At 36.4% G+C, this 22539-nt stretch overlaps 2 protein-coding genes, 1 long non-coding RNA gene and 1 pseudogene across 4 annotated transcripts in view; 2 read left to right on the top strand and 2 right to left on the bottom strand.

The window, feature by feature from the left end:
* The window catches only part of LOC120088004 (DNA ligase 1), a 21354-nt gene extending 5137 nt beyond the window's left edge, over nt 1-16217 (top strand). The window contains exons 4-17 of one of the 2 annotated variants that reach the window (XM_039045030.1): nt 4668-4784; nt 5020-5250; nt 5334-5428; nt 5857-5944; nt 6421-6552; nt 7138-7250; nt 14006-14107; nt 14194-14255; nt 14437-14508; nt 14613-14686; nt 14774-14830; nt 15175-15252; nt 15360-15437; nt 15822-16217. In XM_039045030.1, coding sequence (XP_038900958.1) covers nt 4668-4784; nt 5020-5250; nt 5334-5428; nt 5857-5944; nt 6421-6552; nt 7138-7250; nt 14006-14107; nt 14194-14255; nt 14437-14508; nt 14613-14686; nt 14774-14830; nt 15175-15252; nt 15360-15437; nt 15822-15890 — 1368 coding nt within the window. In that variant the 3' untranslated portion in view covers nt 15891-16217. The remainder of the gene's footprint in view (nt 1-4667; nt 4785-5019; nt 5251-5333; nt 5429-5856; nt 5945-6420; nt 6553-7137; nt 7251-14005; nt 14108-14193; nt 14256-14436; nt 14509-14612; nt 14687-14773; nt 14831-15174; nt 15253-15359; nt 15438-15821) is intronic. The other variant, XM_039045032.1, reaches the window with a different exon arrangement.
* Nucleotides 3031-3695, bottom strand: LOC120088007. Its single transcript, XR_005484784.1, has 2 exons — nt 3551-3695; nt 3031-3231 (listed from the first exon to the last, which is right to left on the bottom strand). It is a non-coding gene; the product is annotated as an uncharacterized LOC120088007 (long non-coding RNA).
* Nucleotides 10071-13992, top strand: LOC120088006 (annotated as a pseudogene).
* Nucleotides 16218-16934: 717 nt separating the features above from the next.
* Nucleotides 16935-18374, bottom strand: LOC120088005. Its single transcript, XM_039045033.1, has 2 exons — nt 18149-18374; nt 16935-18051 (listed from the first exon to the last, which is right to left on the bottom strand). The coding sequence occupies exons 1-2, from the start codon at nt 18281-18283 to the stop codon at nt 17344-17346; spliced, it is 843 nt and encodes a 280-aa protein (XP_038900961.1). The 5' UTR covers nt 18284-18374; the 3' UTR covers nt 16935-17343.
* Nucleotides 18375-22539: the final 4165 nt, after the last annotated feature.

The raw sequence follows: 22539 nt of genomic DNA on the forward strand, positions 1-22539 counted from the left end.
CGACAAAAATGCCCTTAGGGCTAATTTAACGTATTTCAACAGTCCCCCTCAAGTTGGGGCATAGATATCGACAAGAACCCAACTTGCTAATACAAGCTTCAAACGTCTGTCTCAATAACCCTTTCGTAAAAAACATCGGCAATCTTTGGACTGAAGGTACATAGGAATACAAATAGCTCCGCGGTCTAACTTTTCTTTAATAAGTGCCTGTCAATTTCAACATGTTTGGTTCTATCATGTTGCACGGGATTATTCGCAATACTGATGGCAGCCTTATTATCACAATACAGCTTCATAGGCCCTGGACTACTCTCGTAAAGATCAGATAAAACTTTCTGCAACCAGATTTCTTCACACACTCTCAGATTCATAGCTCTATACTCTGTCTCAGCACTACTTCTGGCCACTACACCCTGTTTTTTACTCCGCCAAGTTACCAAATTTCCCCATACAAAGGTACAGTACCCTGAGGTTGACCTTCTATCAGTCACAATCCGGCCCAATCTGAGTCAGTATATGCCTTGATGCTTCGTGTGTCATGTTTCCTGAATACCAAGCCCTTCCCAGGTGGACTTAAATATCTCAAAATTCGAGTCAAGCTTCCATGTGCTCCTCATATGGACTCTGCATGAACTAACTTACTACACTCACAGCATAGGAGATGTCGGGCCTAGTATGAGACAAGTAAATCAGTTTTCCTACTAGGCTTGATACCTCTCCTTATTCACAGGAACTCCTTCCGAAACACTTTTTAGTTTGCTATTGACCTCAATAGGAGTGTCAATAGTTTGCATCCGGTCATTCCTGTTTCCTTTAACAAGTCCAGAGTGTACTTCTGCTGAGAGAAACAGATATTCCTGCTTTTGATCTGCCACTTTCCATCCCTAGAAAATACCCTTAAACTACCAAGATCCTTATTTCAAATTCACTTGCCATCCTTTGTTTTAGCTTAGCAATTTCTGCCGTATCATCCCTGATAGGATGATGTCATCAACATACACTACTAACACAGCAATCTTTCCTAAGGGTGATTTTTCGGTAAACAAGGTATGATCAGAATGCCCCTAAACAAAACCCTTGGGAACTTAACAAACGCGGTGAACTGTCAAACCAGGCCCTAGGAGACTGCTTCAAACCCATATAAAGACTTCCTGAGTTTGCAAACATGATTCCCAAACTTAGCTTCAAAACCTGGAGGTGGACTCATATAAACTTCCTCTTCCAACTCACCATTTAGGAATGCGTTTCTTTACATCTAGTTTGATGTAGGGGCCAATCTTTATTCACGGCGACAGACAGAAGAACACGAATCGTGTTTTAACTTAGCCACTGGGGACAAAGTTTCTGAATAATCAATCTCATATGTCTGAGTGAATCCTTTAGGCAACTAACCTGGCTTATTACCTCTCAGTGTTCCGTCAGACTTATACTTCACTGTGAACACCTATTTGCAACCAACTGTTTTGTGACCTCTAGGGAGAGCTACTAACTCCCAAGTCTTATTTGCCTCAAGAGCTTCTCATTTCCTCCATTACTGTTGCTTTCCACTCGGGAACTTCCATGGCCGCATGTACACTGGTAGGTTATTGTTAGAGCATCTAGCTGAGTAGTAAAAGTCTTAAAACAGGAGATAAGTTAGCTATAGGTCAGAAAGTTATGCAAAGGGTATTTTGTATATGACCTGGTTTCCCTTTCTCAGAGCAATTGGCATATCCAGAGTGGTATCATAGTTGTCAGTTTTCGTCTGTCCCTCTTCAGTATCAGACTTTTGAGACAATTCTGCATCCTCTTGAGGATCTTCCAGCATCTCATCCCTTCCTGAAGTTTTCAACCTTCTCTGAGCTCATTTCGTCATTTTCTATGTTCCCAGACTTTTCTTCAAGACTCTCCTTTGAAACAACGGGATCTTGAACTTGAGCTGGGTTCCGACGCTTGGACACTGTCCGATGGAACACCAGAGGTTTCCTTAAATTTCCTTTTCTGAGCATTCCTCCTATAATATGTTATCCAGGGCACTTGTTTAGTAGGAAGAACCGACACGGGAACAACAGAAGCAGAATTAGGTCAAGACTAGGTAGACTAGGTCCAGGAATATTGGACTAAGCTCAGGTTCAGGAATATTCGGACTAGGCTCAAGGTTGAAGGCTAATGGGAATGGCAGTACATGGAATTGTTAATCTCTTCATTCGTGGTCTCCCCCTGAAGATGACTAAGAAGAAGGTTGGTCTTCAAGGAACGTGACATCCATAGTGACAAAATTATTTTTTGGAAGAGGATGAAAGGCATTTATAGGCCTCACTGATGAAGGGGATACCGACAACACCACATGTTTTAGCTCGTGGAGCAACTTAGTCCGGTGTGGACCATGAGTATGAACAAGGTTGTTACACCCAAAACACACAAGAGGAACCTCAGGAATAAGACGGTATACTGATAGGACTCTTTGAAGTACTCAAAGAGGGGTTTGAAACTTTAGAACTCGTGAAGGCATTCTATTAATTAGATGAGTTGCGGTAAGAACCGCATCTCCCCACAGGTACGAAGGAAGAGACCGCTGGAATTATCAAGGAACGAGCAACTTCAATTATATGGCGATTTTTTTCGTTCAGCTACCCCATTTTGTTGTGGAGTATATGCACACGAGTTTTGATGGATGATCCCTTTTGACACTAGGGAATTCCTGGAAGGTGTGGTTGACAAACTCACAACCATTGTCACTTCGGAGGACGGCAAGTCTTTGTGTTAAACTGTGTTAATACAGAGTATAGAACTGTTTGAAGGTAGATAAAAACCTCGGACTTATCAGCAAGGAGATATACCCATGTAAGAGGGTAATGGTCATCAAATTGAAAGTTACAAAACCACGTTTACCAGACAGAGGGTAGCGATGCTCGAGGGACCCCAAACATCACTGTGGACCAGGTGGGAAAGGCTGGGTAGGCTTAAAGACTGAGAAACAAATGACACGCGAGGTTGTTAAGCACGTATACAGACATCACAAGATAATGAAGAAACATTCACATTATAGAATAAATGAAGAAACAAATATCGCATATATTGAAAACTAGGATGTCCAAGACGAAAATGCCACAATAAATAATTTGTTTCAGATATAGTAAACGAAGATAAAAGACTAGTCCTAAACAAGCTTCTGGAGGAAGCATCTGTAGAAAGGAAATATAGGCCTCTGTCATATCAAGCAGTGCCAATCGTCCTCCCCGAGCTCAAGTCCTGAAACAAAGCAGTATCTGGTGAGAAGACAACTCTACAGTTCAAATCTTTTGTTATTTTGCTTTATTGATAATAAGTTGTAAGAAATTTTGGGCACATGTAAGACATTTTGCAGAGTTAATCCCTGAAATGGTGACAGTCTGCCTTTTCCAGCAACAGGAGCGAAGGACCCATCCGCAATTCGAATCCTCTCATTTCCAGCACTTGGATAGTATGAGAGAAACCGGTCGGATGAGCCAGTCAAGTGATCGGTTACTCCTGAATCTAGAATCCAATAACTCATTCCCTTCAGCAAGGAAACTAAAAGATTGAGGGTTACCTGATTGAGCAACTGTTTCCGATTCCTATGGTACCTGAATCACCAGGATTAGTCACTTGGAGACTGTGTCTGAGGTTGTGCAGCCCCTCAACTGATTCACCCACTAGAGCACGCCCAGAATTCAACTTGTCATTCGGAGGGGCGACGTTTACCATTTGGAGGGCGACCATGCAATTTCCAACACTGATCCTTCGTGTGCCACTGTTTTTTTACAATGCTCACAAACTGGGGGTGTTTTACTATTCTGCTTGTCACCATCAGCTCCAGCGGACTTCACCCCGAAGGCAAACTGACTCTACAATGGTAACACCTGGCCCGTTCATTTCACTCAATCTATCTTCTTCCAATCTAACTTCTGAAACATAACCTCCATGAGAGACGGAATTGTTTCTGCCCCAGTATTCTACTGCGAACTGTATCAAATTTGGGTTGCAAGACCGGCAAAGAAAATCATACACAAGCTCAACCTCTTCTATCTTGGTGTATTGAATTCCATCCTTGTGGCAGGTCCAAATGATCTCCCGACATAGATCCATTTCTTGCCATAACAATGACATCTTGCTGAAGTATGACGTTACATCCATGCTCCCTTTGTTTGCATTCATGAACCTTGTTTACGTTAGAGTATACAGGCGGGATGCGTTCTGACGCCTCGAATATAACTTTCGAACTGCATCCCAAATATCTCAGGCAGTGGCTGAATAGAGTAAGGGTTTCCCGATTTGTGGTTCCATACTACTGATAACATTGAGCGGAGCAAAGAATCCTCTGCCTTCCAGACACGCTCTTGAGGATCCCCAAGATTCGGTCGTGGTATCTCTCCAGTTTAAATATCCAACTTATGGCGTCCATCTCATCTCTTTTTTACTATATTTGCTAAATTAGGGTTTCACCTTATTCTATTTATATCTGAGGTTGGGTCTATTGTAAACATGACATAAAATAATAAGTTCTTTTCAACCGTGGTTTTTCTTCCCTGAATTAGGGTTTTCCACGTAAACTCCTTGTGTGGTCTTCTTTCCCTATTTCAATAGAATTATTAATATCTGCTTCTTTTCATTAAAAGATCATGTTTTGTTTCTTTTCTCTATTGCCAATTTTCTTTCATTTCATACAGACAAAATTGCGAATTGGACTTGCTGAGCAGACTCTTTTAGCTGCATTAGGACAAGCAGCTGTATATGCTGAAAAACACTCAACACCACCATCGAATATTCAATCTCCTCTAGAAGAGGTGACTTCATGTTCTCCTTGTCTGTGGGAACAATTCCGTTTGTTTTATCACTATCTTTTTGGACAATGCCATTATTTTAATTCTGAGTCTCTAAGCTACTATAACTAAAGTATCATGTTTTCAACTACACCCACACAGCTCAGCTTGGTCACTATTTTACTTGCATAGCACCATTTTCTGAGCTCTGCGATGTTCTCTTAACAATTGGAAGGTTCTAACATTATGTTTGCATCAGGCTTCTAAGATTGTTAAGCAGGTGTATTCTATACTCCCAGTTTATGATAAACTTGTCCCTGCTCTTCTTAGTGGTGGTGTGTGGAATCTTTCAAAAACGTGCAACTTTACACCGGGAATTCCAATTGGACCCATGCTGGCAAAACCTACAAAAGGAGTGTCTGAGATCTTAAATAAATTCCAAGGTTTGGAATTTACTTGTGAATACAAATATGATGGGGAGCGTGCCCAGGTGAGTGACTGGACAACTTGAAAAACATGGTTTTTTGCTGCTATTACAAATTCACATGGAATGGCTTCACTCTCTTTATGCAGATACATTACATGGAAGATGGTTCAGTTGAGATCTACAGTCGAAATGCTGAACGGAACACTGGAAAGTTCCCTGATGTTGTTCTCACGGTATCAAGGTAGATTGACTTGGCAGAGTTCAGTTCATTTATTATTATATGAGTCACATGGCCTTTTATTTCTGATTCCAGTTTAGAACCTATACATAATATATTTTAGACTTCTTATACTTCTTTGAAGTTCTGAATGAAACTCGGGAAGGTTCCCTGATTGTTGCTATTTCACCTTGTTCTTTTCAGTGTGATTTTTCCATTTCATCCTTTATTTTCGTCCTTCATTGTATTGATTTATTATTTTTAGTTGAGACTAGTTACAGAAAGTTGGATATGTTGCAATGCTTTGTTCTCCATTATCCTACCACTTTTTTCTGTATTCATCAAGCTTTGCTTTTTCTTCTTCTTCTTCTTCTTCTTTTTTTTTTGTTTTTTTGTTTTTTTTTAAATATTTAAAAAATCAATTATAATTTGAATTTACTGTGTTTTTTCAGGATAAAGAAACCATCTGTAAGATCATTTATTTTGGATTGTGAACTTGTTGCTTATGATCATGGAAAACAAAAGATTCTGCCTTTTCAGGTACAAAATATCTGACAGGATATGTTTGTCTATGGTTTTTGTCTTTCTAATCTTAAATATGGAGTGGTTCCTTATTAATATCTTTTTGGTTTATGAATATCTGTGTGGCTGACTCGCTGTTATGCCATAAAAATTGGATTAAAAAATCCACATGAAACTGCCAGAACTTGGGAAAATTCAAACAATCGTGCACGAATGTCTGAAAGCACTTCCTTTGCCGTCAAAATATAAATACTTTTAAACACATTCATCATTCTCCTTTTCTGGGAACCTGCGATTTATTTTTTATTTATATTTAATTTTAGTTTTCTTTTCACCTTAAGTTTCGCCACAACCAGCCATCTGAAACTTATCTTTTGAGGATTAAAACCATTTTTAGTACATATCCTCTTCTCATCATATTGTTCTCTTGCCATTATCTCTACCTTCTACAGATTCACTGCCGAAGTAACACTGACCTCTGAACTTTGTGACAGATTCTGAGTACTCGAGCTCGTAAGAATGTGGCCATGAGTGATATTAAGGTTGAAGTGTGTGTATTTGCTTTTGATCTACTGTATCTTGATGGTCAACCACTTATCCAGAGAGAACTTAATGTTCGTCGAGAGGTAGAATTTTTGCTACTTTTGTCAGTTTCAGGCTCTCTCTCCTTCCTTGTGTGTGTGCTGGCGTGGATGCTGTACAACTTCTACTGATGGTTACAAATGTTTTTCTCTCTCTCCTGTTCTCGTGTGTGTGCATGCATGCTGCACAATTTAGATTAATGATTACTAACATTTCAGCTTTGTTGCGTTTTTAGTCATTTTATGTTTATTTATTTATTTATGATTTTTTATACTAAAGATATGAAGGATCAATTTTGATGACTAAAGTACCGTCTCTTGTTTATGTGGAATTTTCACTAGTTTACTAAGCCTCACATAGTTTTAGCATTCAACATTATCTTTGTTTGGAATAATGCTTTTGGAGCATGAATAACTTGATTAACTTAGTGAACTGATGGGTGCATGTTGTTCTCTCATGTAAAGATGTTTGGCTTTATCTAAGATTGCAATATAGCAATCTAAGTTGTATCACAACATGGCCATGAGATGTTCCTTTTTCTTTCAACTTATATGCTGTTCTTCAACATGTTTTGTTTTGGTCTCTGCAAATGGCTGTACCATTTATAACTCAGGTTCTGTACTTTGCAGCTTCTCTATGATTCATTTATTGAAGAACCTGGATATTTTCAATTTGCCACAGCAATAATAACAAATGACCTTGAGGAAATACAAAAGTTCCTTGATGCATCGGTTGATCAAAGGTATGTTCCCTTTTCCTGGTCGGCTGGTCTACTAGGTTTTCATTTTATGTCAATGTCATTCTGCTATATAGTGGACCATGATCTCAAAAACCGAAATATCAGTGATAAATGGCTAAAATTTATTTCAAGCTGAAATTACCATGCATTGTAAAGAAAGTTAGATCAGTTGTGGAATGAAAGTGCACTCTTTCTTATCTGAAATTTTCAATTACAAGATGAGATCTATGCTACTTACACGAAACAAGTTGAGGAAATAAAAAGGTCCAGGCAGTCACTAACGGCTACTGCCATATACAAAGGAGATCCTTGCTGCGAGAGTTTTCAAACAAGTAAAACTTTCAATGCTAGAGCTATAACAAAACTATATAAGGAAATAATCACAATGGCTAAACATATCAAAACAATGAGATTTTGATTTTTCATTCGGATACAGTGTGATTATTCCAGCTGTAATTTTGAGTGTTTTACTTCTCAAATTTCACATCTTTCTCAAACTATTGTGTATCTGATACACTCCTAGTTTTCCCCTTAGATCTTTGAAATTTGCTTTAGCTTTGTGAAAATATCAGCTACTTGTCTTGCAGATGGCACAAATTTAGTAACTAGGTGACGAAGAGCCACTTTTTCTCTTGCAAAATGGTAATCTATTTCTATGTGTTTTGTTCTGGCATGGAAAACAAGATTCTTGGCCATGTCTATGGCGCTGACATCGTCGCATAGAAGTTGAGGAGGTCTCATCATTTTTATTCCAATGTCTCTTAGTAGGAACATGATCCAGGTCAGGTCAGCTGTTGTAGATGCCATTGCTCTATATTCAGCTTGAGCTTGATCTTGCCATTTACTTCTATGAACTACATGGTACACAATTTGCTCCTAGAAATATGCATGATCCAGAACTAGTGGTAGGACATCCTGCTCAATCTGCATGGGAAAAGCCATATAGGTTTAAAGAGCTGTTTTTGTGAAAAATCAAACTAGACCTGTGAGTGCCTCTGATGTATCTCAGTATGCGTTTTGACTGCCTCTATGTCTTTGATTTTTGGTTCTTGGAGGTTTTGACAAGCTTTGGTTACAACAAAGGTTATGTCGGGTCTCTTAAGAGTTAAGTATCGTAGAGATTCACAATGCCCCTATATTCCTTTTGGTCTACTAGTTCACTGTCATCTGCAACATCAATAGTTTTGGCCACAGCTGGAGTGCTTAGATGAGCTGCCTTAACATCCCAGCTTTTAGTATGTCTTGAGCATATTTTGATTGGGTTTTGGGATAGTCTGATGCCATTTTTTGTGTGTAGAACTACTATGCCTAAGAATTAGTGAAAAGATCCTGGGTCTTTCAGTGCAAGCTCTATGCTTAGTTCTTGTATGTCATCCATGGTCTTTTTGTTGGTGCTTGTCATGATTGTATCATCCACATAATTAAGCATCAAAATAAGAGAGGAGTTATGCTTGTGAATAAATAAAGAGGGAACAGAATATGGATTAGTGAGGCCTGTGTGTAACAAGTGTTGTGAAAGACTTTCAAACTATGCTCTTGGTGCCTGTTTTAGACCATATAAGGAGTGATTGAGTTTGCACACAAGGTGAGGTTGAGTTGGGTGCCAGAATCCTGGTGGTTGAGCCATTTACACGTCTTCCTTCAAATAGTCATGAAGGAATGCATTTTTTACATTTAATTGCCTGAGATCCCAACCAAAGTGAGTAGCAAGTGCAAGAATCCCTCTTGTTGTTGTTGGTTTGACTATAGGGTTGAAGGTCTCTTCATAGTCCAATCCTTCGACTTGTGAATAGCCTTGTGCGACTAGTCTTGCTCTATATCTCTCAATGGTACCATCCTTCTTTAATTTAGTTTTAAGATCCATTTGGATCCTACTATGTTGGTGTGAGGAGGGGTGGTAACTAGAACCCAAGTGTGGTGTCTTCAAGAGCCTTCATTTCTTCTTCCATGGCTTGTTTCCAATGTGGAGTTTTTAGTGCTGATTTGAGACTCTTAGGCTCAACTGGTAGGGCCCTACTTTGATAATGGTCTTTGCCTTTTTGGATTTGTTGATATAACATTGGATCAAGAGTTGGATTATGGTGAAGTTTCCTTCTGGTGGTCATTGGATGAAGCATTAATGTCATTGGAGTGACAAGGCTGGCTAGTTGGGTTGTTACTTTGAACTTCAAATGATGGTTGGTTTTCTTGCTTATCAGTACCTGCACAGGAATGAGATAAATCAATTACTAGAAATTTGCTTTTATCTGGTACTTGACTTACTTGATCTGTTGACAGTGGTTGTGTAGGAGGGTTGAAGTTGTCCTCAATAGCTCTCCTAATGCCGATGAGTTCTAGAATGTTGTGGCACTATCACGAGATTGCTCATTGGTCATGTACTGGTCGATAAGTGGGGGTTGCTTCAGTGGTGTGGGTAGTAGTATGAAGCACAGTAGATGAACGATCGGTTTCTAGAACCACAGTAGGTTGTGCTCAACTATTGGATCTGTGGACATTGCTGCAAGTTTTTTATCACCATCAGGCTGTTCCCCTAATGAGCATATGTGTGTTGTTGATCACCATCAATTCCTAGTATTGGTATCAATTTCTATGGTAGATTGTTCTGTCAGAATGAATTTTCTGTTTTGCATTGTTGGGGTGGCTGATTGTCGGATGTTTGCTTCTGGATAATCATTTTTGTTGGTGTTCAACCATTCTTGATAGCCTGAAACTTCACAAGTAACAAGTTCTTTTCCTCTATTGACATTAGTAGGGTTAGTATCAAAGGGAAAGGTAATTTCATCAAACACTATATGCCTATATATATATATATATATATATATATAGATTCTATAAANATATAGATTCTATAAAAACACATGGCAGGTTGTTGGATGCTTGCTTTTGGATCATTTTTGTTGGAGTTCAACCATTCTTCATAGCCTGAAAATTTACAAGTAATAAGTTCTTTTACTCCATTGACATTAGTACGGTTAGTATCAAAAGGGAAGGTAATTTCATCAAACACTACATGCCTAGATATATATATTCTATTAAAACACGGGAAGAAGAGAAAAATAATGGGTAGAAGAGGGGAGGATTTCAAGAAAATATACTTCTCTTCGAAATGGCCTGCCATTAAACGCAAGCAGAATCTTTAGATCACCCGCCTGAAAGAAAATGATCTTTTCACTATGTCAAGTTTTTTCGCATTCATCAAGGCTGCAGAGTTGGTGGGTTTTGTTCATCAGGGGAGCCTTGGTCCTACTAAAGGAGAAGCTTACAGGGATAATGATCGAATCTCGATGAATGATCCTGATTTAGCAGACATCATTTGGCGTTCAGGCTTGATAACCTATTTGCTGATATTAAAATTTGGGGAAAAATTGCTGTTGGGTTGAATCCAAATATCAGATTATACGGATACAAGGATGTTCAACGCTTTTGGACGTCATATTGATCTTGGAGAAGGCGAGCACAAATATTATACTTTGTTAGTATAATACTTAAGCGGAGGTTCCAAAAACAAAACGAAAAATGATAGTAACGATTCCAAAGATCCTTCTTTTGAATGGTTGGAGTGGAAACTGTTTTCTATGGTTCAAGGAATGGTGTTGTTGCTGAGGTGGCTCCAACTGAAGGGTGGCTCTCCTGCCCCTTCATGGGGACAAGTGTTTGTTGTATGAAGCTCGCAACCTTAAGAAAGGAGTCAAATATGTTTTCTTTTCAGATGTCATATTCTCTTCATGATTAGTTTAGGGCTCCTGACGTCGTGACAACTGCAAAACGATCACTCAGGTAGCCTCCTCATTTGATTCAATGACTAAGCACCAGATTTTATCTTGGCAAAGAGCTCGTTCAATGTCAATTTTCTGGAATTTACTTTTCTAAATTTGATGTTTCATTTCTTATGTTAGGCTTGTTACTCCAAGTTGCCATCTTTTTGTGGCCTTAAATATATCGATAAACTATGCCATTTGTTACTCTTCTATTAAATAGATATATATATGTTCTATTGTTTAAAGGATCCAAACATCTATATCCTTTGTGGATAGGACTATAACCTAAGAACACAGAAGGATAGGTCCATTTGGAGAACCTGTCTTTGTTGTAGTTTCTTAGACAAAGAAAACACCCACAAGTACAACCAAAGACCTTTAACAAGCTATTGTCTGGATCCTTTCCAAAGAGCTTGGCGAAAGGTGTTTCCTGGCTAGGCATCCTATTTATGAGATAAACAGCTGTTTAGAATGCATCTACCCAATATTTGGAGGATACCTAAGATTGGAAAAGAAGAGTTAATCCTGTTTCAACTATGTGCCTATTTTGTGTTCTATGATGCCATTTTGTTGAGGTGTGTGAGGACAAGAGCATTGATGAAAAACACCTTGTTTTTCAAAAAGATGGTTGAGGGCGATGGAGGTAAACTCTCCTCCACCATCACTTAGAAAATTTTTTATTTTTCTTTCTATGATTTTCAACAAGGTTTTGAAACTTAACAAAACAAGGAAAAAAAAGGTCACACTTCTCTAAAGGATATATCCAACAATATCTAGAGAAATTATCCACAAAACTAACATAATATCTAAAGTTTTGACAAGAAGTAACAGGAGAAGGTCCCCATAAATCACAATGAATTTTATCTAAAGGAAAGGAGGCAATATCATTACTAGGATTGAAACGCAATTTACAACTTTTGCTCATTTGACAAGTAACACAAACTGATTAAGTACCTTTCCAACTAGTTATGTCTAAAGCATATGAATTGTTAAGGAATTTTAGAGTAAAGTCATGAGGATGACCAATTCTTTTGTGCCAAGTATTGTATGAAGTCTTATTAGTAGTGGGAACAGCAATGAAAGCCTTGAAAGCTTCAAGGTCCTCCTCAACTAAAGCATACAAACCTTATTTTTTAGTTCCCTTACCCAAGATCGCTCCTTGTTTTTCCTTAATTACAAAACCAGCAGTATTAAAACAAATAGGGCAATCATTGTCAGCAGGTAATTTACTTATGGAGGGCAGGTTTTTTGTTATTTTAGGAACTACAAGCACATTGTTTAGCTTTAGCTTATCAGTATTTAAGGTGCATTTTCCTGTGAATCATATCAAGACCTTTTCGATCTCCTATGTATAACTTCTCATTACCATGATAAGGTTGAACATCAAAAAGCATACCTGTATTGTTTACGACGTGAGTTGAGGCACCCAAATCAGCAAATAAAGAGTTTTCTGCTGCAGTATATTTGTTGAGTGACAGGACAGAAAAGGCTCGAGGAATATCTCGATCTTGATAGGAGTGATCAAACCTATTCCCAAAATGAAGAGCTGTGTGGTTTCATTTACCACATATTTGGCAGTGAACACTTGGATCTTTGCGGCTGCTTGTGTAATTTTGGGTGGAATTCCAGATTACTTTGGATATGGTTTGTTGTATTATGTGAAGATGAATTTGAAACAATAAATTGATTTTCTGGAAACTTTGCTTCATTTGTTTTGTTTCCACCCCTTCCTCTGTGATTGTATTGATTTTTTATTCCTTGGAATGCATCTTTGTAACTTAAAAAGGCTGGGTTATTATCCGGTTTGAGAGGTTTATTCTGCTTCATTTTCTGCTGCCATTTGGATCTCAAGATTTCGTAGTGATTGAACGGATTGATTGTAGCTCGGATAAGGGGCCTTTGATAGCATTGCTATCCGAAATTCTTTGTATTTGCTCCCTAAGCCTCCTGCTATGTGAAACACTTTGGTAGTAATAGTATCATCTAGGGGCTTCTTCATTGCAGCTAACCTGTCACAAAGAAATTTGAATTTCTTTAGATACTCATCAAGATTAAGCCTACCTTTCTTTAGCCTAACCAAGTGTTCATTGAGATGTATCTCACTCTCTTTGGTCATTGTGAGTGTTTGTTTCTCTAAAGAACTCCACAATTGATGAGCTGTTTCAGTGTTCTCAATCATGCGATGAACACTCTCACTAATTGTTCCCAAGAGCCATGAAACTAAGAGTCCATCATTGTTTCTCCAAGTGACATATTGAGGATTCGGTTGACTTTTCCCTATGTCTTACGACTTCCACTTCCGGTGATTTGTTTTCAGCAAGATGCCCTTCAATTTCAATGGTTCGAATGAGGGGCAAGATCTGAGATTTCCGGAGGAGATAGTTGTTGGAGTCTAATTTGATAAAGATTAGGCTTGAGCATTGGTGGAATAGTTCAATACTGAGAGAAGTTTCTGCTTTGTCCATTTGTGAGTTTCTAACCAAACTGATTAGCCATTTCCTTTTCGTGTGAGTATCAGCTATGATACCATAAAGAAATTCAGATCAGTCGTGGAATAAAGTGCACTCTTTCTTATCTGAATTTTTCAATTACAAGATGGGAGATATATACTACTTGCACGAAACAAGTTGATGAAATAAAAGGGTTCAGGCAGTCACTAACGGCTACTGCCATATATATAGGAGATCCTTGCTGTGACAGGTTTCAAACAAGGAAAAGGCTTTCAATGCTGGAGTTAAACGCCCAGGGAATAAAGGAAAAACAAAACTACATAAGGAAATAACTACAATGGTTAAACATGTCCAAGACAGCTAGACTTTGATTTTCCGTTTGAATTCAGGGTTGATTATTCCAGCTGTAATTTTGAGTGTTTTACTTCTCAAACTTCACACATTGAATGCTTGTATTTGCTTCATAACTTTATCTTATCTTGTTTTCTCTTGCTTCTTTGTATGACTATTTTATTATTCTTGTGTTCTATTAATTAATCTCAGTTTGCAGCTGTGAGGGTTTAATAATCAAAACACTGAACCGGGATGCTACTTATGAACCTTCCAAGAGGTCGCATAACTGGCTAAAACTGAAGAAGGATTACATAGACAGGTAAGTGCTGCATGTAGTCTGTGTAAATGTTGTATGATAATCTCAACCGAGCTTTATGGATGCTTATGCATGCCTGTACACTGCAGCATAGGGGATTCGCTTGATCTGGTACCAATTGCTGCTTTCCATGGCCGTGGGAAACGTACAGGTAAACTATAACTGGAAAGCAGTTTTATTATATACTCGCGATAATTGCATGTGACTTTTAATTATTTAAAATGAAATGGCTCTCTTCCTGTGAATCCAACCTTTAGGTGCACAAGTATGTATATGTTGTGTGCGTATATGAACTTCTGTTGTGTTGTTACAATCCCCCTGTATATTTCTAGGTGTCTATGGTGCATTTCTCCTTGCCTGTTATGATAATGACAACGAAGAATTTCAAAGCATTTGTAAGATAGGTAAGGATAAGGAATGCTTCAACTTTGTTTTTCCACTGAAGCTATTAGTGCTTGTTCATTTTTTTATATTCAACTATCTGATATTAAGTTTGGATGGCTGGTAGGAACTGGGTTTTCTGAAGCAATGCTTGAGGAACGTTCTGCAAGTCTCCGTTCTAAAGTCATTCCTGAACCTAAGGTCAGCCATCTAATTCCTATTATATGTGAACAATGGGGTTCCCCATATGATTCTACATTTAATTAAACATTTTCTTGTCATTTTTAGTCATATTATCGGTATGGAGATACAATCAATCCAGATGTTTGGTTTGAGCCTACTGAGGTAATACTGATGACTTCTTCCCTGAAATTTCATTTTACGCAGTCTTTTCTCTTTTCTTACTCCTGTTGCCTCGTTTCCTCCTGAGATCATTCTGTATGCTTGGTTGAAAATTCATTCCTCTTCAATGGTAGTATTTGTGGGTGGGTGCGAGTTTTCATACCCCCTCCTTTTTGTTATCTCTCCCTCTTTGCAACAAGGGAAGTCTGAAAATAGCATGGAAAGAACTAAGAAGGCTTTTGAAAGAGAGATTAGAATCAACAGATTCAGTTGGGACTTACATGGTTGAAGTTGAATATCACTGGAGTTCTCTTCTTATATATCCTTTCCTAACGATCCCCTTTCAGGTTTGGGAGGTTAAAGCAGCAGATTTAACTATCAGCCCAGTTCATCGTGCAGGAGTTGGCATTGTGGATTCTGACAAGGTTGTATTCATGCACAAGTTTCTCTTTGCAGTTTTTTCCATCATCATTATTCAATTCTTTCTGTAGTCCCTTTTTTTTCTTAGCCATCCATGATTTTCTGTTTAAAGGGAATTTCTCTTCGGTTTCCACGTCTTGTTCGTGTAAGGAAAGACAAAAATCCAGAGGAAGCATCATCATCAGAGCAGGTGAATCTTATTGCATACCCTCATTGATGTTCTTTTTTATGCTATTATAATGGGCGTCGGTGAAATAAACAACTAGAAAAGTGAGGTTTTCTGGGTGCATACATGGAACTGGTGGGAGGAAATGGCACATGAGAGGTAGAAAGAGGAGAACCTCTCAAAAAGCTAAAAACAATCTTCTCCAGTGGTCCAAATGGCAGTAAAGGAATAGTTGGAAAAAGAAGGGGAAAAAAAAACCACAAGAGGAAAACTGAAGTGTCCCAAATATTTAAAACATATCTACAGTTCCTTCAGTCTCTCGGAGTATATGCTTTAGTTCCATGAATATTTCAATACTGTTATTGGACTACTTCTAACTATATGCACACATTCCTTTTCTTAAATTAGGTTGCCGACATGTATAATGCTCAGAAACACAACCACCAAAACAATCAAGATGACAATGAAGACGACTAAGGAGTGAAGTTTTAACTCTTTCCAAATGTGTTGCTCGCTCGGTTTTCAACCAGATAATTATTGGCAAATGGCAAATTACATTGTCTGATCATGGTGCCATGGAACATGTCATGTCTACTTGGGCCTTGGGGTGTATGTTTCAGGTTCAACCGGTCAGATTTTAGCTGATCTCGATATTCCTTGTAATTGCATAAAATGTTTTCCTGCTGTTGAGCTAAGAGCTTCATGGGCCCACATCTGTTCTGAAATCATCTTTAACAATGTAGACAAAAATGTGAAATCAATTTCTTGACACTTGTACATTATATAATTTTTGATATTACATGAGCTGTTTCTTCTATTGCCTTTAATCGTTATGAATGGTATATAATGTTCCTTTCTAGGGGACACTATTGCAGATAGATGAGTGTTAAGATTCTTTTGGTATGCTTGTAATAATCATCGCAAGATTTTCTTTGGATTTTAGTAGACCTTTCCATGACGAGCCTGGACTTTGGTATGTACATGCGTTCTCAACTTCGAGAAGCTCTGACCGAATGAAAAGAGCACAATAACCAGACAGCCCAAGCATTGTCCCGTATGAATGTTTGATTAAAGCAGTCATTATCAGAGGCCAAGCTGTGTATACTGTATAGTCTTCCCTGTTGGCTGGGGGCCTGCGCTTTCACATGAGGTTGTGCTGAAAATGGTCTGTTTGCTTCTTGTATAGCCATTTGTGGTCAACTGGCAGAGATTTTGGAGTAACGTTTCTCTTCCTTGCCCAAATTTGGAAATGAACTCCTCGGATGCGTGCTTTATACCATTGTAATTAAAACGTAAAATTTCTTGTTATTATATGATCCCCCCAACCCCTCCCAAGGTAGTACCAAAGATTTGGAAACTCAGAGATCATATTTTGTGTTCATTGACCTCCTGTTCTGCTTTGTATTTATATATATTACATGTTAGGCACGAGTGATATCGAAGTTGAAATTGAGATACATACACCAGCAAATTACTGACAATGGTTATTATAATTGGACTTGCAATACTTTTGTCAACAAATTGTGTTTGATGAGTTTGTATATCATGTGTTTTTGCTGTAATCTCAAGCAATCAGACAGGAGAAATCTCAGAATTGGAATTGCATCTTATATGGCTAGAACAATTCTGGAAAAATTTGATCCTGTTTCTATCAGACGGAGTATGAAAAAGAAAAAGTGTTGTGAAGTAAAAAGGGTGGCCATAAAAACTTCACTCTAGGCAACTGAATCAGGGTGACGACAGAAGGGGGAAAGTAGAGGGAGACTTCTGTTGTAGCTTCCTCATACGTAGGAGAGTTTCTTACCTATAACACAAACCTCTGTACAAGCACTAAAATCAGCCACTAACCCAATTCTCTTTTTATCTTCATTAGCTCTTTACTGATATTAGACTATGATCATGTTTTTGCTATCCTTTGTTTTTGTAATGGTCAGCAGGGAGCAAGCCTTTGACACTTCCTCTCTGTTGGAGAATCAGAACCTTCCAAGAAAGCCCTTTTTCTGTTTCCACAGTTGGTAATGTGGCTGTTGCCATTGAAGATGACTGGAGAATCTTGGAGCAGCTGCCGTGAAGGCGTCGAAGGAATTGTCACCGGTGGGATTTCGCAGGATTCGAGTGGCGGTGGTGGATGTCTCCACTCAGGCAGAGGTCCAGCCACGAGCAGGGTCTGTAGCAGAGGACCTGCTTTCATCACTGCTTCCAAGAGCTTGCCTTTTTCAGGCAATGGCTTTTCTGGAACAAATTCCACCGTGTTGTGCGGTTGCACTTGCAGCGGAGCTGGAGGAAACTGTGGTGGCGGAATTGGGTCAATGGCAGGAGATGAGACAATGCTTTCTTCACAATCTGACGAGGAGAAGCCATTGATGGAGTCAATCCCTTTCTTTGGTTCATCTTCAATGCTGGAAATTCCTGAATGGGGATCTGTTCGCTGTTGCTGTTGCTGTAGTAAAAGCTTCTCAATGAGTAACTTCTGAAACTTCTCATTTGCATCATCTCTCTCTCTAATAGCTCTACTGAAAAGATCCTTGAGATGAAGAAACTGTTCATCTCTCTTTCTTAGTTCTTCTTGAACTGCAACTCTCGTTTGTTCCAATTCTAGAGTCGCACAGAAAAGCGAATGTCTCAATTCTTCAATATTCTGTTTCAAAGAACACAACCACCTTAGAAATGACAAATGGAAACAAACCCAGAAGCCAAATTCTGCAAATAGTGGGAAAAAGAAGAAGCTTTTTTACCTTTCCTTGGAAAAAGTAAGCCCAACTTAGAAGAGCACTGCGTTGGTTTTCCATAACTGAACTCCAAAAGGTTAAGAGAAAAAAAAAAAAAAAGTGAATAGAGAGAGAAAGAAAGAGAGAGGGATGTGGTTTCATATTGGCAGTTGTTGAAGTTCTTATAAGAAATAATTGCCACTGTTTTCTTTTGACAGATTTGTTACTTTTTGTGAAGAAAAAAAGCAGAAACGGCCAAGAACCTAGCAGAAGCCAATTCCTAACATCCTATGCTCCACATCTTCTATGTCTCGCACTTAAGACTCACACAAACAAAGAATCCTACTAAGATCTCTTAACAAATTCCATATATATCTAATCGCCAGTTACGGAGTTTGAGAAGGAAAAAAAAGCTGGCCTTTCCCATGTTTTACATTTTTAATCTCGATTAAGATCTTAAAACCATTCGTTGATTATAACTCTGATTTTTACTGCAACTTCAATGAATACAGCCATACCAGGACCCATTAGAAATACCCATAAGCTTCTAATCAATAATTAATTGTGTTGTTTATTATAAAATGAACTTTTCTTTTGCCCCTTCTGTTTATTCTTTCTTCTCCTTTGATGTGAAAAATGGATTCGTAATTAACAAAAATCTCATCTTTGAATTTTCTTACACGTGGGCTGCCTGCTTTCATAATAAAATCCAAACTGAGCTTGTTTTTATTAACCTCTTATGGCTGATTTTTTTTCCTTTTTGTTTTTTTTTATGCCCCCACTTTAATTCATGTAATTTGCAGAGAAGGCAGTAAAAAGGGAAAAAAGGATAAAACTTTCCATGATTCATTTCTTTTAATTATACTAGGATGATGATTTTTCTCGAAGTAAGTATTTTTGTTTAATGATATTTCTTAATAGGTACTGTAAATTCTAATTAGGCAACTTTTTTTTTTTTTTTTTTTCCACTATAGTCTATAATAGCAAAAGACAAAAAGAAAAGGTGGGTAATTTATCTCACTCTATTTTCCTCCACATTCCCTAATGACCAATGTATGCAAAGACTATCTTTCTTTCCTAAAAAAAGAAAAAAATAATACAAAAAATTAAAATTATTATTATTATTATTATTTTAAAAAAAAACTCTTTCCATGCAATAATTTTTCACTTTCAACTTTGACCACATCATACATTTATATTTACGGCAAATCTTCATCCTATTGTAGTTATGCAGTTCCGTAAATCTTGCAATAAAAAGAGTTACTATAAATCTAAAAGTGAGATTATATATATAAGAGTATATCGATTACATCTCATTTGAACTTATATACATTTAATTCTATTTTGTCCCTGAGCTTTTAATGTTATGTCTTATAAGTCTCTTTCATAATTAAAAAAAATTAAATATTATTTGATCTATTAGATATAAGAAAAATTTACCTAAAATATTTATAAATAATAACTATCTAAATAGATCCGTGAATTTTTTTTCCTTCAAAAAGATTGAATAGTTCAAAATTCGGAGAATAAGAGTGTGATTTTAAAAGTTTTTGGATTAAATTTGTAATTTAATCTAAAAATAAATATGCGGATTAAAAAATTTCTGAGTTCAATCAAACTGCAAATGGTTATTATTTAGTTAATTAACAATAATTAATTTTGGTTTGGGCCAATTCACAACAACTTTAAACAGGAAGTCGTATAATATAAACAATTGAAAGCTAATATTAGGTAAAGATTCTTTAACTTTTTCTTGGAATTTCAAATGAAATTTTGTTTTTATTTAAATAGAAATACAAAAATTTTCTTTCCTTTTGAATAATCGATCAAATCACGGGTCTTCCATGCAGTTGCAGACCCAATTCATAATTTGTCTCCTAATTTAAATCTATCTCACTCATGTCTTACACATCCATCCATCCATCCATCCACAATAAAAATTTCAAAGTTAAATTTAGTTATTGCTCCCATAATGTATATTAGTCATCATCTAACATTATATTCCTTGCCTAACATTTTTACTTAAAGAGACGAGTTGATGGATTGATTACACTACGTAATTCCTTTTTCATCCGATAACGTAATACGTATGGTCAATTTAAACATGTTAACTTTAATTTTTGAATATGATAATTACTGCCTTCATTTAATGTACAAATTTAGAATATATAAATGTAGCATGTGAGATAAATATATGGATATTTCATGCATCCATTTCTGACTTAGGGAGTACATTGAGGATAGTGAGTGAAGACTTAACACAAAATATGGAACCCCACAAAGAGATGAGGGCTTTCATTGTCATTTGTCAATGACAATATATATTGTTTTAGACAGAGAAAGAGAGAGTCAATAAGAGAGGAAGTTTGAGTGGTCAGAGAAAGAAGCTGGTAACCAAACTTTCCCACCTACATTTTTTCCCAAACGGAAAAATGTGATGTTTGATACAGACGTTCTTTTCTCTCCAAAACTCTTTCAATATATACCTCAACTCAACTACATATATATTTCTTAACTAAAAAAAATATTATCCTCACTGTAAAATTTAAAATAAATTATTTTCTTAAAAAACTATCATTTTTGTTTTATTTTAATAATAAGGTAAAATATGGAGGTGCCGACTTTAACACTTTCATTTTTCTAATAATTTTATCAAAAACAAAAATAACATTAACCATTATTGGTTATTAACCATATATGCAAAAGATCCCCAATGATAATTTTGTTTATTAAAGTAGGACCCTTCACTATTACCCTATTATTTCCATAGCCCAAGATTTTGGTTAGAGTTAGATGTAATCTAATTACTATGCTGATTTTGTTATTCAAAATTGTATATTAAAATATTAAATATATACGACTTTTCTCATTTTTAATTCCGAGTTTAAGAAATTTTTGTGACATGATTATAAAAATTGTCCCCTGTGTAATTGGCAATAGAGATGGTGAGATTGAAAAGTCACCTCGTCGAAAATTTGTTGTACTAAATTTTAAAATTAAATTAATTAAATGATATAATTTTGTACATCATTTAAAAATATTTCTGAAAAAAAAAAAAAAATAAAGATAATTTATTTATTTATTTAAGTGGGATTCCTCTACTTTACGTCCCATCCAAAACGTAATTATCTAAGGCATGATGTGTTTAAGAACTTTTTTGTAATAGTAACGCCATGTTATCTTAGGAAGTGGCTAACTCTAGCATCAAATGCAACTCATTTTTCTTATTGGACTATTTAATTTCATATACTTTTAAATTTTATATTTCTCTATTTGTCTTTTTTTTAATTTTTCTTTAATACAATGGACGTGGTTGAATAGTTTTCTTTCTTTCTTGAGTTGTTCTCAAACAATCTTTAGTTTGAAAATAATAACATCTTCTAATATCAACCATATAAAAATCGAAACAAAAATTAAATGAAAACAACAACACATAACTTGGAGGATGCTAGAGAACCTAACTATTAAGACTATTTTACCGACATGAGCATAATTCAATTGACATAAATTATGTATCAACCAAAAAGTTAGATATTCAATTCACGTACTAGACTGTTTTGTCAACATGATCTATTTGTTACTTATTATTGTTATTATTTTTTAGTTATTAAACTATTATTATACCAATTTTTTTTGGAAAAAAACCTCCTACTGGTATCACAAAAATAAATAGGTAATTGAGATTTTTTTTTTTAAAAAAAACTAGGAAATGCAAAAATCTATATGAAAAACTCGAAACATGAAGAAAAATCACGACCCACTAGAAAAAAAATTCACTTTGTGAAAAATTATTATAATTACAAATTAATTCTCTCTGATCCCGATTATAAGAGCACTCTCTTAAATCTTTTGTACTACTCACATCCTTTAATAAAACTCTCAAATTAGAGAATACAATAGGAAATTTAACTAGAATTAACATACTCAAACTTAAGATTTTTTTGAGTTGGATACTTTGAGACCAAAACTATATGCTCTTTAGACTGTATTTGGAGTTCTTTACTTTCTGGAATCTTTTAGTGATTATGTGGGATATTTGCATCAATAATATTTTACCAAAGGCCGACAAAAATTTATTTGTATAAATTTAAGGTATATTTGAGAGAAAATGGTTTGATCACTTTCAATTAAAAAAGGAAAAAAAAAAAAAAAAAAACCATTTGGTTGTGGAATTGAGCTCTTGCTTTTGGACAATTCTTTATTTGCAAACAATTGTTGGGTCTTTTCTTTTAATTTAAAAAAACTTATTAACAATTTGGAATAGTTAATTAAAAGCTTGAGATTTTAGACTTCATTAGACCAAATGGGAAGAAAATTATTGAATTTAAAGGGAAAAAAAATAGGAAAGGGGGAGTTAGCTTGGTTTACAAGTAATTGCATTTACCAACATAATCATTAATTATCGTACATATTAACCA

Source organism: Benincasa hispida, chromosome 10 (genome assembly GCF_009727055.1).
Source record: "Benincasa hispida cultivar B227 chromosome 10, ASM972705v1, whole genome shotgun sequence".
NCBI lineage: Eukaryota > Viridiplantae > Streptophyta > Magnoliopsida > Cucurbitales > Cucurbitaceae > Benincasa > Benincasa hispida.

Excerpts from the sequence above, each read along its gene's own strand:
- LOC120088005 (XM_039045033.1), bottom strand. The coding sequence starts at position 18,283 with ATGAAACCACATCCCTCTCTCTTTCTTTCTCTCTCTATTCACTTTTTT. Across the intron at positions 18,052-18,148 it reads CTTACTTTTTCCAAGGAAAG|AATATTGAAGAATTGAGACA; the intron begins GTAAAAAAGCTT and ends TCTTTGAAACAG.